At 31.7% G+C, this 20191-nt stretch overlaps 2 protein-coding genes across 4 annotated transcripts; one reads left to right on the top strand and one right to left on the bottom strand.

Moving 5' to 3' along the window:
• The first annotated feature begins 8870 nt into the window (after window positions 1–8870).
• On the top strand, window positions 8871–9699 carry LOC111878421 (fasciclin-like arabinogalactan protein 21). The gene is made up of 2 exons (XM_042897188.1): window positions 8871–8890; window positions 9006–9699. Exons 1-2 carry the CDS (start codon window positions 8871–8873, stop codon window positions 9697–9699), a joined length of 714 nt encoding a protein of 237 aa, XP_042753122.1.
• Window positions 9700–17665: 7966 nt separating this feature from the next.
• LOC111878454 (uncharacterized) lies at window positions 17666–19131 on the bottom strand. 3 transcript variants are annotated; one of them, XM_042897705.2, is made up of 5 exons: window positions 18886–18993; window positions 18384–18621; window positions 18136–18308; window positions 17983–18066; window positions 17666–17868 (listed from the first exon to the last, which is right to left on the bottom strand). In XM_042897705.2, the coding sequence occupies exons 2-5, from the start codon at window positions 18572–18574 to the stop codon at window positions 17777–17779; spliced, it is 540 nt and encodes a 179-aa protein (XP_042753639.1). In that variant the 5' UTR covers window positions 18575–18621; window positions 18886–18993; the 3' UTR covers window positions 17666–17776. The 3 variants fall into 3 exon arrangements, with proteins under 3 accessions (XP_042753639.1, XP_023730723.1, XP_042753638.1); XM_023874955.3 differs by lacking the exon at window positions 18886–18993 and adding an exon at window positions 19004–19131 and having other exon boundaries at window positions 18136–18621; XM_042897704.1 differs by having other exon boundaries at window positions 18136–18621; window positions 18886–18991.
• Window positions 19132–20191: the final 1060 nt, after the last annotated feature.

Below are 20191 nucleotides of genomic sequence, written 5' to 3'. Positions count from 1 at the left end.
ATTTTTACAACAGTGAATTTTTCTGACAAATTCTCTTTTCTTTATAAATAAATTTCTATAATTTAAAAAATCCTGGGTCATTATGAAATTCAATAAGGGACACTCATGACTCATCTATATAATAGAGTCCGGCCCACCATGCAAATATGTACACTTTTAGACAAAATATACCTTGTAGGTCGTACGATATATTTTAAAAGCTCAAGGACCACAAATGTAATTTTCATATATTGTCTCGATTATAAAATGATTATTATTAAATAATAACAATGTATTTATATTTATTTTACTATATTATATAGAAAGGTATTTTTTATTTCGTCATATCTATTTAGAACTCACATGATCTTTTAATTTCTTTTTAATAATAAAAATAAGTTAGTTAACTAGTACTTAAATAAGTGCAAAAAACTCTCTATCTAGACATCAAGTTATGACATTTAAAATTAGTTGATAACACTAATTAATTATAATAGTTGGTTTTATATTAAATACATTGAATGGTTTTAAAGTTTTTAATTTGTAAGTTTGTTATATATTAATTCTTTTTTTATTTTATTTTCTTGGTTTAAGTATTATTTTAAGACAATCATTGTATGTTGTGGTTGAAATTTTAATATAAATTAAATTAGATTCATGTTATTGATCATATGTTATGGATTGTGATATAGATAATATTTAATTAAATATTATATATATGTTTGTATGTTTGTGTTGCTTCAAAGCAATAATTAATTAAAAAGCATGGATATGCCATATTATCCATATTATCTATGTAAGTCTCTATTAAAATGCCGATGAATAGGAATGTGGTTGATGTCAATGAATATTATTGCTCAAAATAGTTGAGATTATATATATATATATATATATATATATATATATATATATATATATATATATATATATATATATATTATGTCAAAGTTAATGTTAATGACATAACCATTATAAACATATATTTTTCAATATTCTAACAATATATTTTTAACCTGCACCTCGCAATGCGTGAGAATTCGTCTATTTATACTTATAAATGAGACGTTTCTTCAATCACCTCATGCATTTGAAACCTCCAATACATTTTTCCAATCACCTCATGCATTTTAAACCCCCATACGTTTTCACCTTCAAAGTAATTAATCACACATCACACACTTTATTAATTGAAATTTTGAGGCTACGAATAGAACTATGGATGGTCAATTTAGTGCATGATATGAATGAACAATTGATTTTGCTCCTACGTACTTATAAATATCTTCTCAATTCTAATGAAAATTTTGGAAAGAATGATAAAACAAAAAAATGCTCCTACATGTAATTAAATCATCTTATATGATTAATTTCATACCTTCAACTCCTTTAATTTGTACAATTTCAAATACTATAAACGGATTATGAAAATATGATAGGTGTGATATAATAATTTATGGTAAATATTTTGGCAAGAAAGATGAAACATAACGTGCTCATGTTGCATAGTAATTAAATCCATTTATATCATTCATTTCATAACTTCCACTCCTTTAGCTTGTACAATTTCAAATACTCTAAACGGATTATGAATATATGGTAGGTTTGTTAGGATAATATGTAATAGGAATGAACTAATTCAGATACCATACGCTAGAAATGAATCCAAATTGTCTGATGATCGGCCGGTGAAGGCGATATTTTCTACCGAAGTTAAAGTCTCAAGATAGAGTATCAAAATATTTACATTTCAGATAGGTTTCCAGAAATATATTAATTCCAATCTTGAATAAATATGGTATTTGAAGGGGAGGTTGGAAAGAATTTGTCGTGGTTGACTACCCACCTCCGTTTCACATTCAATAATTTTCAAAAAATATAATACAACACATGTGAGATTTACTTAAAAAACTAAACGTATACGGCCCCAAATGCGAACCCTTATTTAATCAGTTATCAAATAATTAGATTAGATACTAATGTTTACATAAACATTAAATTTACAGTTTTAAACTAATAATAAAGTTGCATTATTTAGTAATTTAAAATATTTTTAAATCAAAAATTATACATACTATTTAATCGTATGCAACCTTTATGTTTAGCCTATTCACAATAAATTAAACCATATCAGTTTTTGTTAATTGCATTATGTCAATATGTTATTTGTTTTAAAATCATAACTTTTCAATTAACCACATGCTTCAAAAGAATGTTAACTATTTATTTTACCATAATATATATAACCATATTTAACTATATAATAATTCCACTACACAATGCGCGGACATTCGTCTAGTCTATATCATCATATCATATCATACTATATTATAAAGGAAGCATTTTTTCTTTCACCACATTCATTTGAAACTCCTATGACTTTTCAATATCTTTCTAATAATGATTATAAGTTGGTTAATAAGATTAAATAAATAATAAACCTAAAATGTAATCATATATAAACTAAATTTCAATATTAAAAGAATATCTTTACTTCTACTTATCAAGTTATATTTTTTAACTTTTAACATATTATACTTAATTTATTAGTTTTAATATATTGTTTGATGTAAACCATTATCATTTTAAAGCTACGACTTTTGAAATTTTTGTATAAAATACTTAAATTATAAATTTAAATATAACATTACAGGATCAACTTAAATATAAATTTTAGTTTAACTTAAACAACCCAAAGAATATTTTGTAAATAGTTAAAAGTGATAAATTGTAGTGCCCTTCTAATAATTATTAGCTAATAAAGTTAAATAAATATTAAACTGAAAGTGTAATCATAATTAAACTAAATTTGAATATTAAAATAATATATTTACTTCTACTTATAAATTTATATCTTTAAATTTTAACATATTATACTTAATTTATTATATTTAATATGTTGTTGTATGTAAACTATTATCAGTTTAAAGCTACAATTTTTGAACAGTTTTGACAAAATACTTAAGATGTTAATTTAAATATAACATTACAATGTCAACTTAAATATAAATTTCGGTTCCACTTAAAAAACTCAATGAATATTTTGTGAATAGTTAAAAGTGATAAATTGTAGTGCTAAATGAAAAAACTAAATTATAATCTCAATTTAACGAAAATATTTCCTAAAGATATTTTTATAATCATTAAAAGTTTTCAAATAAATATCTTAAAATAACTTACAATAACAATAGTTAAAAAATAATTCTATATAAATGATTATATTGTTACATTTAAAATCAAAATACAGTGTTTGATGTTTTAAATAATTATAATGATAGAAATTAAAATATTAAACAAATACATTGTAAAAAATTAATTAACAATAACAACATTAAAAATATATTATATGTAATTTTATTCATGAGTAACTCGCGGTTAGAAGTCATTCAAACGGTTGAGATTATGCAGTTATAATAGATGTATATATATTATCATATAATTCAAAATAATCAATATAGTATACGAATTATTATATCAAATTTAACAACAATTTTATTGTTATATTTAAAAAAAAAAAAAAAACATATATTTGTAAAGATTTCAACTATATAAGTGTTTCTGCGCAACGCGCGGGTATTCGCCTAGTATGCTTATAAAGAAAGTATTTTTTTCCTTTCACCACATTCATTCGAAACTCTCATGTATTTTTCCTTTCACCACATTCATTTGAAACTCTCATGGCTTTTCAATTTTTTCTAATGATAATTATAAGTTGGTTAATAAGGTTAAAAAAATCTCAAACCTAAAGTGTAATCATATATAAACTAAATTTTAATATTAAAATAATATATTTATTTCTACTTATAAAGTTATGTTTTTAACTTTAAATTTTAATATTAAAATAATATACTTAATTTATTAGTTTTAATATATTGTTGGATGTAAACCACTATCATTTTAATGATATAGTTTTGGAACAATTTGTATAAAATACTTAAATTATTAATTTAAATATTACATTACAGGGTCAACTAAAATATAAATTTTAGTTTAACTTAAACAAACCAAAAATATTTTGTAAATAGTTAAAAGTGATAAAGTATAGTGTCTTTATAATAATGATTACAATTTGGTTAAAAAGGTTAAAAAAAAATATCAAACCTAAAGTAAAATCATAAATAAACTAAATTTCAATTTTAAAACAATATATTTATTTCTACTTATAAAGTTATGTCTTTAACTTTTAACATATTATACTTAATTTATTAGATTTAAAATGTTGTTGTATGTAAACCATTATCAGTTTAAAGTTACAACTTTTGAACAGTTTGGAAAAAATACTTAAATTGTTAATTTAAATATAACATTACAGTTTCAACTTAAATATAAATTTCAGTTCCATTTAAAAAACCAAAGAATATTTTGTAAATAGTTAAAAGTGATAAATTGTAGTTATAAATGCAAAATCTAAATTGTAATCTCAATTTAACTAAAATATTTCCTAAAGATATTTTTATAATTGTTAAAAGTTTTCAAATAAGTAGTTTAAAATAACTTACAATATATAGCCTTATTAAACGTCTAAATATCATATTTACCCAGCTTAAACTCTAAATATCATATTTGTCCTTCTTAATGTTTTAAAATATCATATTTATCCAAATCTATTTTTTAAACATTTTTTATTATTTAATAACCTTTTTTCTATTTTAAAATCATTAAAAATAAAAAAATAGTCAAATAGACCATAATACCCTTTCCTTCTTAATCACATGTATACCTTATTCCTTTGACATGTGACTTGCGTTCAGGTCACGATCAACACAACCTGCGTCTTTTTTTCTGCCTTCTTCTTGCCAAGTATGTTGCACGATCAACACGACAATCGACTACATCATGTACATTTATGTTTTTATTAGTTAATGGAATATTCAATTCTTGATTAGAAGTATTGATCGTTTCAATTTTTTTGAGAATGTGTGATCAGATTGAATTTGGAATCGACTACAATCAACAAATTATTTGTTTTCTTTGCCAATTAAACATTGAATGTGTGATTACAACTAATGAATTGATGCTACGAATTGTTTGTGAATTGATGTGAAATACACATACAACAGAGACACCAATAGTTACTCAATCCTTCAAAGTATACATTTTTTCACTCCAATAAAACTATCAAGGGCAATCTATAACTCTTTGTCCAAAAGTACAATGGTATCATCTCAATCATGGCGTTTCCAGGCTCTAATCCTTTGCTTTTATGTGAAGTCTTGACAATTGTAAACCAAGCTCGGATGATTTATGTTGGATACCCATTTACAGAAATACCAAGGTACAACAATAAGAATCAAACACAAAGTAAATGAAGTTAGACCAAAAAAATATAGAAAAATATAATACATAAATCACAAAAGTCTAAATTAACATATCAAAACTTTAAGATAAGGCCAAAAAAGGCAAGAAACATGCAAGGTACCCTGCGAATCAGCTAACAAAAAAAACCATGCAACTATAAACTTCAAGAATAAACAACCGACAACACCATAAATTAGCTCGGTAGAGGATTAAAACTTTCAGGTGTAGCCAGGAAAGACAATGTATTTTCAATATGAACCAACATTAGCATTATACATTCAATACATTACCTATATAAGCTTGAATTTTTAGGAACAAAACCAGCCAGAGCTCCAACATTTCAGAAAAAAGCACCAGCAATGAGTTGAAACAAACATTAGCATTGAACTTTCAAGAGCAAATCATAATTAGCCATCTACTTTCAAGAATAAGCCAGCTCCAAAACCAAAATTCCAAATCGATCACCCCAAAAATCCAAATTGATTTACCCTAAAAATCCAATCGATTTACACCTCAATCAATGCTATGAACGAAGAAGAGTCTCATATTTTAGATAAGATGGTGGCTGATGAACTGGTGTCACAGCCTAAATGAAAGGAGTGTGTATGTCGTGTGTGTGTATGTGTTAGAAGAATTTAACCAGATAAGAATGAGTCGATCACCAGTTCTCCATCGTTCTCTAGTTCTCCATCTACGTGATTAGGTTAGACAACTAAGGGCTATATTGGTCAATCTATCAAACGTATCATTGGATTTTAATATCAAAGGACAATTTAGTCTATTAGTCTTTTTTGATAAATTAATATGATTATAAAAAATTAAAAACTAATTAAAAATGTTTAAAATTGTTTAAAAAATAAATTTGGACAAATTCGATATTTTAGAACATTAAGAAGGATAAATATGATATTTTGATTTTAGACCGGGCAAATACGATATTTTGAAGCTTAATAAGGGTATATACGAAATTCTCCCTTAAAAATAACTTTATATAAATGATTATATTGTTACCTTTAAAATCAAAAAACAATGTTTGATGTTTTAAATAATTATAATGATAGAAATTAAAACATTAAACAAATAAATTTTAAAAAACTAATTAACAATAACAACTATAAATAACATTAAACTATATATTGTAATTAATTTTATTTATATGTAACTTACGGTAGAAGTCATTCAAACGTTTGAGATTATGCAGTTATAATAAATGTATATATTATCATATAATTCAAAATAATCAATATATTATATCAATTTAGTATATAAATTATTATATCAAATTTAACAACGTTATTGTTATATTATATATATATATATATATATATATATATATATATATATATATATATATATATATATATATATATACTTACTTCAACTATATAGATGTTTATGCGCAACGCGCGGGCATTCGCCTAGTGTGTGTGTGTATGTATATATATATATATATATATATATATATATATATATATATATATATATATATATATATATATATATATATAAAGAGAGATTTTCAAGTACAACATTGATTTGAAACTTTCATGTGTTTTCATTTTTTGTAATGACTTTTCACATGCTTTTTAATAATGTTTATTAATTGTTTTAATTTCAAATATATTATATATACTCTTACATGTGACTTTGGATTCTATATTTCTTTTTATAGTTTTTGGTTTCTGAAACATCTCACTTTTGTATAACACTTTGTGCATCTTCTATCTTTATGATGTCACACACCTTGGGACATCCTAGCTTCAACAACATTGCACCACACTTCCACACTTCTCCTAGCTATATACATTTAAATCTCTACGGGTTTGTAAATTGTAATTCATATTATATATAATAATTGGAATCGTTTTTTTATCAACCACTTATTTGTAATGGTTTTGAGAAAGAGCCAATGTAGAATATTTGAATTCATCATCGGAGGTTCATGCTATTAAGTTTAGTGACCTAAAAAATAAATTTTGTGTTATTGGTTGTCATTTTAAGTCATTTTCCCTTGTTTATACTCTCCATTGTTCACACGCATAAAGTCCGCTGGCTCAAATAATATTAGTCCTCAAAGTTTTCTAAAGACAAAATTGCAAAAATGGTCATTGTGGTTCTCCTATTTTCTATGACTAATGTCCAAACGTTTGAAAAGTTATAAATATGGTCATTTTAAGCTAGTTTTATCATGAATTTGATCCATCGAAAACTTTTAATGTCTATTTTACCCTTTTAATGTCTTTTTCCTTTTATTTTTAATTATTTTTACAATTTTTGTTAATAAAAAAATATAAATAAATTTCATTCACACCCATACCCTTTTGTCTTCTTCTTTCCCTTTCCCACGTTTACCTCCTCCCTCTCTTCTTACACTTGCATATCTCTTCATCGTTTCTAATGACTCTCCGCTAAGCTCAAACGATGAGTCCCAGAAGCAAGAACAATAGCATGTCACGTGCATTGATTTGATCTCATTCCTAAACCTAAGCAACGGTGACGTTCACGATCATTGGGCTGCCACCCCTTTTTGTTGCCCCACCCCTTATCAAGGACCTCAAAAGCTTCCACCACCACCATCATCGCCTGAGAAACCCTAATCCCATTATCCCTCTTTTGTTGAAACATGCAAATTGCTATTTTTTTTAGTTTCATGAAGATGAAACTTGAATCATAAATGCTTATGAATCTGACAGGTGTATCATGATCCTTTTATCAAATTGATAAACCCATTTTATTTGAGTTTGATTCTAGATTCAAGTTCAAACTGAAGACCAAAAAACTTTCTTGAAATTAACCATATCGATTCACCTTATGTGTATCAGTCTTCAAAACACAATTTAGATTCTCAATCTATTTCATCGTATTACTGAGGTATTTCGAGAGATTCATCTTCCCCTAATTTTTTCTTGACCTTCAAAAATCAACCCGAACCCTCTAAGGATTTGTTCTTGATCTATAATGATTTATTTAATTTTTCCTCCCTCACATTGTTGATTTAGGGAAATTAAACTTTGACTATCACATTTGAGTTTTTTGGTGCATTGGATATTGTAGAGAGAGAAAAAAGAAAGAAAGAAAGACGAGAAAGAGACAACGAGAGAGAGAGAGAGGGGTACGGGATTTTTTTCTATTTTTTATTGACAAAAATGGAAAACATAATTAAAAATTAAAGTTAAAAAGAAAATAAAAAGGTAAAATAGAAAATTTTCTAGTTTTTCAGGGACCAAATTCACAATAAAACTAGCTGAAAAGGACCATATCTGCAATTTTTAAAAGGTTTGGACTTTAGTCATAGAAAATGACAAACCACATGGACCACTTTTGCAATTTTGTCTTTTCTAAATTTCTAAATTGAGACTCACCCAGTCACCCCTATGCTTCATCATTTCATTAATTACACTTTAACCTTGTGATTCCACTTTATATTAGATATAGTCCAAGCTTACAACTATCATACAAAAATTTAAGACAAAATAGCAAAAATGGTCCCTATGGTATGCATTTTTTCTGAGGTTTAGTCCAAACATCGATTTTTTTCGGCTTCGTCGTCCTTTTAAGCTAGTTTCGTTGCGGATTTTTTCCCTCAGTAAACTTAAATGACTTCAATACCCTTGGGGTATTTATTTTCTATTTTTCTTTCATTTTTTAAATCTAATACTTATTTAAACAATTAAAAAGTAAGAGGCTCTCTCTCTCTCTCTCTCTCTCTCTCTCTCTCTCTCTCCTTTTAGACCCACTTTCATTTACCATCACTTCTCCAATCATCAATCAAATGGATTTAACTCCATAGCCACCTTCCTACGCATCTCATTGGACCTCTTCCTATCAACACCAAAAACCACCATTTTTACCATTTCTTATTCCACCATTTCCAACCTCTCAATCCTTCCTTACATGACCAAACACTTCCTCGCCTACCACATCTCACTGGAAAAACTAACACTCCAAGATATGTTCATAAAGCCCATAAAAGCATGCTCACTAACCTTGATTCAACACCAGAAAGTTTCAATCACGAAGAACAGTAACAAACATCAAGTTCTTGAAGTCAACAACGTGTCGATTACTCACCCGAAATTGTTACTTCAAGGACCCGCCATTCATGACATTGAAGGTTTGTTTGCTTCCTTCCATCTTAACCAAGAAAGTATAACATTACCGGCATGTGAATCCGGTGGTGGTGGTGATCGTGGTCATGGATTTATCAAGAGCAAGGAAGAATGGGGGAGAGTGGTGAAATTTCTGATCTCATCCAGATTCATGTCGTTTGCCATTGTATTAAAATCAATGATTCAGGGGATTCTCAAAAATTTTCCAGATTTAGGTTCGGTGTCAACTAAACTCAGTGATGCAGAACCACACAGACAAGCTCGAGGATTCGATGGTCATGAAATGGGATCGAACTACAAATCAAATTACACATAATATGAGGTGATCCGGTGAATCAAAACCACAAGGATCCATTCTTTCTTGGGGGCAGAGCAGGCTCACATAAACGAAGATGAAGAAGAGGAAGGGTACAAAGCTCCAGATAAAGTAAGCGACTTGTAAACGACATGATCTAGAAACAAGGGTGTTCTTCATCACCATCTTCATCTTCTAGGGTCCATAATGACAAATTTAAACGAGAAATTATGGTGGGGAAGAGTAAGGTGGGAAGTGGGTCCAGATCTAATACATCGACGTCATTGACGGAGGGAGGTCAAGGTCAGTTTTCTCTAGGACACTAACAAAGACACTAAGGGAGATAACGGGATGTCGTTGTCGCAAAATATAGAGACAAGGAGGATCAATCGGACTAGGATTAGGGGTGCTTGACGGAAATTAGGGATTAATCGGACTTGGCAGAATTAATCGGTCAACAAAAGTAAAAGAAAAAAAAAGTCAAAAAAATTGAAAAAATCAAGTTTTGTTTTTACTCCAAAATTTTCAAATTTTCAAAATTTCAAATATTATACAAAAATGTTCATATTTTCGTATTTTTCAAATTACAAATTTTCTTATTTCCTAATTTTGAAGTACTTGTTTTTCTTAAGATATATTAATCTTTGATTAATTTTAATATTTTATTAGTGTTGCAAATAACAGCCTAGGCGGTCGATTAATCGGCGCCTAGGCGCTTGGCGGTCCTCCGACGATAACGTTTATATCTAATCGGCCTTAATAATCGGAGGTGGTCAAAGGCGGAGATAATCGGGTCTAGGCGGATCTAGACACCCTAATCGGTCATTTGGTCAACGTAAATTAAAAAACTTTTAACGACAAAATTGTCAACTGCTGCTAGGGTTCCTTCCAGTTTCACCATTCGATCAAATTTCATTTTTGAAATTCCCTCTGTCGTCTTAAGGAACGAATGGAAGAATGAAGTGAACGCCGACACCATCAGCTCCTCCTCTGACGCCATCTTGTTCTTCCAGTGAACGTCGACGTCATCGCAGTCTGTCTCGTCCTTGAAGCACACCAGTCATCACTTCTGATGCTAGGGTTCCTTCCGATTACCCATTCCATCGCCGACATCTTCTTCTCCATTGACGGCGACGACAACTTCTTCTGGTTCGTCGACTTCCGATTCCAAGTTTCTGTGGCAACCCGAATTTTTTTTACTTTTAAAGCCCAATCAATCAACTCAAATGAGTGTTAGACTCATCGGAAATGAGTTCTAGCCCGGTTAAAGGTCATTCTAAGGAGTTTTGAGCCTAATACACTTAAGAAATAAGTGTTAGAAAGTACCTGCTAGAACCGCAGTGTAGCAAATCGAACCCTAACCTCATCTAAATGAGTTCACGGCCACAAGACCACGAGTTTACGGTCGTAAACTCATGTGGCCATAAACTCAAGAGCATATATAAGGCTTTTGGGTCATTTCTAGTCATTTCTTCCTTCCTTGGCCGATTTTTCCTCCAAATCCTCTCAAGTATCATCAAGACTTTCACATTGGATCTTCAAAAGAGTAAGTGTTCTATCCCTTTATTAGTTGATACATCTTATTAACTAGCTACATACATTGATTTCATCCATGGAAATCATGTTTGTTTAGATCTTCAAGTTACACCAAGAACACACACTAGTGTTCTTGGCCAATATCAACCATTTCAAGCTTCTAGATCGTAAGTACTCTTCCCCAAACTTCATATCTAGCTAGGACTCAAGTTTAGAGACTCGACAACATCAAGAAACACAAGGAAAAAAGGATTTTACGGCCAAGCCATCTCCCATGGCCGTAAACCCCTTTAAGGTTGTCATTTTGGCCATTAACCCTCCTAGATGCAAAGCTAGTGACCCAGGACCCTTCATGGATGAGTTTAGGACCTTAAACTACTCTCACAAACATAAATGGTCATGAGTTTACGGCTGTAAACTCCCTTGGGCCATAAACTCATCAAAAGCCTCAATGAAGGTGGTCTTTCTCATCAGTGTAGAGCAAAAGTCCCTAAAGCATCCCTAGCCTTCAAACTCATCTTGGTGTCATTTCACATTCCTTGTAGAATCACATGTGATTCCAACACTAGGTCAAAGTGTTTCCTAGTCCCGGAAGGTGTTTTCTTTCATATAGTTGGTTATAAACACTATATTCATGCCAATATGCGTCATTATATGTCATTTAGGACCTATTGTATCTCGGGACTTCATTCGTGGAACTTCTTATCCTTACACGAATACCCGTTTGAATCACCCACATCAGGTGAGTTCATACCCTGTAATGAATCTTTTAACTGTTTTAAATGCTTTTAAAGGGGGGAATACAAGTTGAACACAATGATAATTGTGTGATTATTTGTTATAAACATCTTTCAAAATGTTGCTTATGTCTTCTATAAGTGGTCAAAACATTTCAAAAGCTATTTTACAGTTATGTTGCTTTATAGTTTAACAAAACTCCGTTTTTAAAGTACAAGTATAACTGAGTAGTAAAATGAGTCTTTTCAGTAACAGTTCAAGTAGAATACTAGTAAACTATAATAGGTATATTTTAGAGGTTCAGCTCATACTAGATACAATACACGATAACAGGAAGAACATACTAAGATACTATAACAGGAGAAAGTACTAAGATACTATAACAAGAGAACATACTAAGATACTATAACAGAACGAATATACTAAGGTGCTATAGCATGGAACACTTACAAGATCTAACTATACCAATGAATCACTAACGCATTGTTCTAAACAAAAGGTGATAGTTATATTGGGTATACATGATCACATAATTTTAATGTGGATGTTCACAGCTTGCAATTGATTGCAAAGGTCGCGTGTGGGTCCTAGAATCTTTTGACAGGGAAAGCGTTTAGTATGGGATCTAGCCATCACATTATACCTTAATAATCAATTTAAGGCAATTAGTACAACAGTAGTTACTATATATACAATACTACAGTATTTACATTTTACAAACGACAAACAGAACAGTCGGGTCTAGAACATTCAGTAGAAGGGACCATAATGCTAACCTTATGATTCCTTAATGTATACACCAAAGAATATATATATATATATATATATATATATATATATATATATATATTAATAGGATCCGTTAGGTAATAAGATGTGTGCTTTCCGCTTCATTTCCTGTTCTTGTTTGGTTGTGGGCTTAGAGCAGATTCACCCAGCCTATTATCTATTCAATCTTAGTTATATATACGTTCCGTATACATTAAGTCATCATAAGGGATACCAGGTATGGGTCAAGTCATAGGACACTAATTTAATGCATAGTTTTCTAGTACAAAGCATACTTTTCAAACAGAACTTTTGGTACTCAAAGCTAGAAACTCACCAGTAAAGGGGTTTAATCCATTTTATTAAACCAATGTAGACTTAAAGGACTTTAGATGATTGACTCTATAATACCTTAGTTTATACATCATGGTTATATATCATTAATACCCAACAGGTAGTTGGATGTGTGATTTCCGCCTTATTTCCTGTTCCTTGTTTGGTTGTGGGCTTAGCAGATTCATCCAATCAATTGCTTATTCGATATTAGATTATATATAGCCAGTATAAACTAAGTGATTATAGAAGTAATCACTGTGGTCACTATTTTATTATAAGAAATAAGGGTTTTCTTAAAGGATCTTTTCGTTAAATATAAAGGAACTATTACAATTAACTCCATGAGTAACAAGTGAATACACCAGGGTTATATACAACAAGGACCTAACAAACAATGGGATGTGTGCTATCCGCCTTACTTCCTGTTCCTTGTTTGGTTGTGGGCTTAAGGCAGATGCGCACAGTCAATTATTTGTTTACTCTGAGTTTTATATAACTTGTATTCATTTAGTACTCATAGAAAGGATTGTAGAATCATTTTTACGTATCTTTCATTAAAGTAGGAAATATAGGATTTTCTAGAGGAACAGGCGAACTTTTCTAAAACATAACTTATAACTTACTACATTTCAACTCCATTTTTCCAACAACTTTCAACAACATACTTATATCACTAAAATCTTATGAACTCACCAGCTTAATTGCTGATAAACTCTTTCAAATAACTTGTATTCTCAGGAAACTAGTAGACAGGTACTCGCACTGGGAACTCAGAAGATGGAGCAGTATAGCTTCAAGTCTTGTTTTGTTATTTGCTTATGTACTCTATGTTTTGTGAACACATACTTTGTAAACACTTTCTTTCTAATGAAATGGTTGTTCATTACTTGCTTACTATGATACATGTCTTGTAATGCTATACATGACGTCCTCCACCCCCGAACGTTTCTGCCGTTCTGGTTTTGGGATGTGACAGTTTCTGAAGCCTCTCGTCTTCCGATTCCAAGCACACCGATACCAACTTCTAAAGTTAAGCACTGGTATCGAATTCTGAAGTAAACACTCGTATCGACTTATGAAGCTTCTCCACTTCTTGTTTTATTTACTGATTCTAGGGAAGGTTAAGTTGATTTTGCAGCACTAATGGAGCAGGGGTCGTAATTTTGTGGCCAACAGATATGAACTCTTAAGGTTAGGTTAAATATGTTGGAGTTTTCAGATTTTTTTTTAATCAATTCGTTTATCTCTTTGATCATGCATAGTTATGGTATTGATTTTGAATGTTGATGCCTATAGTGCTTACAACTACAATATCTTCATAATGAATTGAATTCATAATTTTCAATTATCTACACACATTTAGACAATTGTATGGTTTAAATTCCAATTCAAGGTTAGTATCCAATTCCAGGCCTATGCATAATGGTGAAATTGGTTTCTAGTGGGTTTAGGGTTTAGGGTTTAGGATTTACTGTCAAAACATATTCAAATGGAATTGTAACAGATGCACATGTGGATGGAATTATAGAGCAGTTGTCATGTATTTATCAGCTAAGATTCCAAGAGGGGTTCCATTCCTGATTGAAATTACAGCGATTGTTGGTGTCCCTGGAATCAAGTGTGATGTCAAAACTCCAAACCCGGAAATGGCCCCCTTGTTCTTTGATGCCCTGGAATCACTCCTCAAGAGTTAAGAATTGGTGTGTTTTTCTTAGTGTGGTGTAACATCCCGACTCCCAGGTATAAAATTTAAAAGTTTAAAGTCATATTCTTAGACCTACTCAACGAGTTGGTTGACCCCAACTCATCGTGTAGAAGTGGATCAGGTCGCATGATTTATGAGGTCTACTCGACGAGTTAGAGGACCCCGACTCGACGAGTAGGAGTTGGAAATGACACCCTAATTTTTAGCGTTTGCACCCTATATAAAGGACTTAATCCGCCCCTTGTGGCCTCCCTTACCACTTCATTACCCAGAGCATAAACCCTAGCCGTTATTTGTTGTTTCCTTGAGCTTGTGAGACTAAAAGAGTGCTTTTAGTGTATTTTGTTGAAGAAGTTGGAAGATTGAGAAGCTTGGAACGAGAAGGAGCTTGTAGATCCAACATTTACAATGTTTGGGCATCCATTTGAAGGTAACAAGTTGTTACCTTGATCATTCTAGCATTAGATCCCCCTTTTCTTGGGTTTAAGGCCATTTTTAGTATATTTGTGGAGCATTTCTGGTGTTGGGTAAGATCTGGAGTTGTAACTCTAGATCTGGACTCCTCTAAGTCCTTAGAGTTATAAAATCACTAAACTTATCAAGCATTGGCCCTTCTCTTTGGCTAAAACCCCTCCTTTAGCTTGGTTTTGGAATTTAGAACCTTGCATGTACGTAAAGTTTGCAACTTTACGTGGAAACCATTCCCTAGGAGGTTAGATCTGCAATTTGGAGCTTTATGGTAGCATAAAAACGTCTGAATGAGTAATGGACTGAAGGGACTCGACGAGTTGCATGGCCAACTCGACGAGTCGGATGAAGATTGCATGTATTAGTTCTGCATGGACTCGACGAGTCAGTGAGAGTACTCGATGAGTTAGTTAGGGTTTTTCCCAACATTTGGACATCGCATAGACTCAACGAGTTGGCTGGGAACTTGATGAGTCAACTAGGGTTTTCACGATTTCTCGAGTTTTGGAAGGACTCGACGAGTCAGTGAGCTGCACTCGATGAGTTGAGTCAACATGGACTGTTGACCTTGACCGTTGACTTTGACTTTGACCAAGGGTTGACCAGTTTGACTTTTAGGGGTATTTTAGTAATTTGGGAATTTATGGAAGTTGATCATTGGTGGATGTAGGTGTTGGAGATGGAGTTGTATTTGGAGGAGTTTGACATTATCACTCCGAGCTACTTGTGAGGTGAGTTCTTCTCACTATATCAACAGGGTCTAAGGCACCAATGTCGGCCCTTTCGGATTTGTATCCGGGTTTATTGCATGATATGCTTATTGATTTACATCTTGGTAGTTAGGATGGTGATATGCTTAGTGACCTGGTAGGTCGGTTTCCTGGTATATAGGATAATGTTATGTTAGTTACCGGTTAGGTCGGTATCCTGGCTATAAGATGTTGTTATGATTAGTGATATGTTGGATAAGTTTGACTGTCATATATGCTAGCATATGATATTTATGTGCACATGTTTGTTTGATTTGGGGTTGGGTTAAGGTGGTCCTGCTTTGTGTTGAAGGCCAACATACCCAGGGCAGACCGAATAGACTACAGGCCCGGGAGGGCATACTAGTCAGGCCGAAGGCCCGGCGAGCGGTCCGGATAGGCTGAAAGCCCTGCGAGGCGCTCCAGTCAGGCTGAAGGCTCATTATGCATGCTGATTGTTTATATAATATGATTATGATTGTATGACATTGGTATATTGGGGGAACTCACTAAGTTTTGGGCTTAAAGTTGTTGATTTTGTTTCAGGTACTACTGATGATCGCAGGAAGGCGTAAGCGTGATCGGTACACCTCCATATGTTTTTATGATTTTATTATGCAATACTCTGACACTAAACTATTTTGAAAACAAATTTTGTAATAATTGTTGGTTTTTAAATGTTTTAAAAAGTTTAAATTTGGCATGATTTTTTATGCGTGTTACATGTGGACTTTTGGTTTTGTATTTGTTAGAATATTATGTATGTGTTATAAAACATTTGTATTCTTTTTAGTGTTTTTGGTGCATTTTGTTGAACCAACTTTATACTATTTTGCATATGTAATTGTCGTGTGACTGAGATAGTTGGTTGGGAGTCTATTGTAGAAATGGAATTGGAAGACAACATTTTGTAGTATGTAAAAGACCAAATTTCATGTTTGGATTTATTAATTTTTAATATTTTTCTTAATATTTAATGGTATCCGATTAATCCCCGCCTAGCCGATTAATCCATTGACCCAGTCCACAGTCGAGCTACCGTCGAATGATTTCTGCAACCTTGTATTTTATTAATAATTTATAGTCCCCGATTAATCCCCTCCAAGACCGATTAATCCTTTAACCCCAGACGACCGTCAAGCTACCATCGAACGATTTCTACAGCTTTATTTTTTTTTTTATCAAAATAACCATTTTTTACTTACTACTCAAAACAATCATGTTTTTGGCTACTGCAGCATTTTATGCTGCAAAATAGTTTTTCAAAATGTTACCACTACAAAAAGAAACTTCAAAAAAAATCATACATTTTTCAATGAACAATTTCATAATATATAAATGTGTATGTTCAAATTTCAAAATATATAAATATTTCTAAAAGAGAAATAAGATTTGTGTGTGTTAGTGTGTGTGTATGTTGGGGGACATTTATATAGCCATCTCGCAGCATAGTCATTTCTCACTAGGTTCATCACAAAATATGTAATTATATTGTGTAACAAGTCAAAAATATGGTTATTTTGTTAAATGCCTCCATCCAATTTTTGTAATTTTTTCAAAATATAATTTGGAAAAAAGTATTTTCTTCATAATGTTACAACATACTTGTCGATTTGGCATATAGGATTATAGTAAATGATGCTTATAAAGTTATAATGAAGCTAATAATTTGGAATCTAACCTAAGCTTTCAAGAATTAACAATTAATTAATACATAAAAATTATTTCATCAAACAACAAAATTTTCCAAACAAAATTAATACAAAAAAAGAAAAAGTGTCATACACTGATCTGACCTTCAGTTCTTGTGTTGTATTATTGGCATTGTATTTCGGGTTGCCAATGGCTTCCCCAATATATTTAATGCTTGCATTCGTTGCATTTCTTGTCCTTCAAATCAGAAAATAAAGAAAGGAAAAAAGATTACATAATCATTTATATTTATAGTCATAAACTAATGATAATTACAGATTATGAGATTATCGACAACATTGATTTTCGTACCTTCTTCAATGGTGAGCTGAATTGCTCTTTTTTCTAACTCAACTGCGTGTCTGCTAAGTTCCAATGGAGATAATCGCAAGAGCACTGTAAGATCAGAACAATCATAAGTCAAAACCTGATTTTCAGCACAAAAAGAAATTAGATTCAACTTACATTGAATATTCTCTCTATGATTAGATCCATCACATTGCTTGATGAAATTCTGCAGACGAATGAATCTTTCTGTCATCTGATCATCATCATTGGAAACTTTAAACCGAGGAACAGATGTCTTTGAAGCGATGTAATTTGGATGCGTATTCTTCCCATTTAACTGGCTTACTTTCCTGCGAGGGTAATTGAAATGTTCATGTGGACTGTTATTGTTCAAGAGAGAAGATGAAGAGTAGTCTGGCGTATGCCTTTTGATTCCAGATATTTTAGCTGAATCCATGAACGATTGACCCTCCACTGGAAGCAAAATTGCGGGATTTGTGTCGCGATTTAAGTTACTATTATCTCTCAGTGCGACTTTTTTGGCTGCTAAAATCGGCTGTTTATGGAATGCGGTTGGGCCGGTTACATCGATCGTGTTAATCTCGGAATTAATCATTTTGATTGCTCTGAGATGAAATTCTTCACAAATTCGTTTATTCTGACCTGCGCACAAGATGAAATCCATCAATGAAAAACAAAAGTAATCAGTTACTAATCATTTTCATCGATTAATGCGATTTATAATTGGGGGCGATGAGTTAATTTTGAATGAATTTGACTCATGGATTATTGCCCTAAACATGGAACGGAAAATTATCATGATTCATAAATGTACAAATCCAAGAACAATGAGAAACAAAAACAAGCTTCGAATCACATTCAGATCCAAGTAAATTAGGAACTAATTTCTCTGAGAATCGAGTTTACACAATTGTAAGTAAAAAGAGGCGAAATTTTCGAGTTGAAGAAAATCAAATCCCTATTTACAAGAAGATGATATCGATTTCAAATTCAGTTTGAACTAATAATTGCCATGAAGATTTACCCTTTTTAGCTGCTAATTCGCCCGATCCAAAGGGAAGAAAGAGAGACGGCGCGAGTTAAATGACATTGGGGGTTTTCAAAACAAGGTTTGGCTCCAAATGAAGCCCAACAAAAAAAAAAGTCTAAATCCATCTTCTCTTTTTTTTTTTTTTTTTTTTTCTTTTTCTTGCCTTTTTTTTGAATTTTCAATTTTGGAAGTTTCCTAATGGGTGACTGATTTTCTTCTCCAATAATATAAATAAAAGTAACATGAATGGTCCTTATGGTTTGGGTAATCTATGAGTTTGGTCCCTAAAATGTATTTTTATTGTGCGTTCGGTCCCTAATACACTTAAAATGACTATAATAACCTTATTTATTTGTTTTTATTTATTATTATATAAAATCAATATAAAAAAAATCATAAACTTAATCTAATAGTTCCCACCCTCTCTTACATTTTCTCTCGTCGACATCTCCTTTCTTCTTCCTTCATCGACCACCAGCCCAACCACCATCCTCCACCCCAACATTTGTTGCCCCTACCACCAGCGTCCAATGATGGTGCTATTTCCCTCGTGTTCTTCCTTCAAGGCATATTGGCGACGTTCATCGGAGAAAGCGGAGGTGAAGCATGCTCTTAAACGTTGTCCTTTTTCTATTGTTGGTGCCCCAAACCAACTGTATATCACCGATTACATTTGATTTCAATTTTGATTCTCAGTTTGATTTTAGTTTTAGGTTTGATTTTGAGTTTGATTCTAATGTTGATTTACAGAAACCCACTCACTCACTCACCCTTCGTTCTCCTTCAGGTGTATCACCCCTTCATCTTCCTTGTCGACACATGCACCCTCTCCCTTCACCGGAGTCTGCATCACCCTTTCGCCTTTCTTGGCCTACAACCCCGACATCGCAACGTATTTCTTCTCTGATCATCTTCTGTAGCGTTGTCGCCTGTGACATCCCGGGATTTAGGTCTAAAATTATGGACAGTCAATTCACAGTAAATCTCTTTGTAATTTGACTCATTGAGTTTTAGTGCATCTTTTGTAAAACAAATGATTTCATTCCCACTATTATAAGTTACCAGATGGTTCCATATGTGTAAACTGTCGAACTAATCAAACAGCTTAAACTGCAACCCCAATTAATGCGTCTAAAAAAACTAAAAATTTGTATTAAGCAGTTGTGAGCAAAGAAAACATTT

This window comes from Lactuca sativa, chromosome 8, assembly GCF_002870075.4.
Source record: "Lactuca sativa cultivar Salinas chromosome 8, Lsat_Salinas_v11, whole genome shotgun sequence".
Lineage (NCBI taxonomy): Eukaryota > Viridiplantae > Streptophyta > Magnoliopsida > Asterales > Asteraceae > Lactuca > Lactuca sativa.
Note: the sequence above shows the minus strand (reverse complement) of the source record. Positions and strands in the feature narration are given on the sequence as shown.

Bases quoted from the DNA above. Each gene is read 5' to 3' on its own strand.
- LOC111878421 (XM_042897188.1), top strand. From the start codon at position 8,871: ATGACTTCAATACCCTTGGG. The intron at 8,891-9,005 runs GTATTTATTTTC...CTCTCCTTTTAG, and splicing joins ATGACTTCAATACCCTTGGG to ACCCACTTTCATTTACCATC.
- LOC111878454 (XM_023874955.3), bottom strand. From the start codon at position 18,574: ATGATTAATTCCGAGATTAACACGATCGATGTAACCGGCCCAACCGCA. The intron at 18,067-18,135 runs GTAAGTTGAATC...CTGATCTTACAG, and splicing joins TCATAGAGAGAATATTCAAT to TGCTCTTGCGATTATCTCCA. The intron at 17,869-17,982 runs GTACGAAAATCA...TCTGATTTGAAG, and splicing joins TCAGCTCACCATTGAAGAAG to GACAAGAAATGCAACGAATG.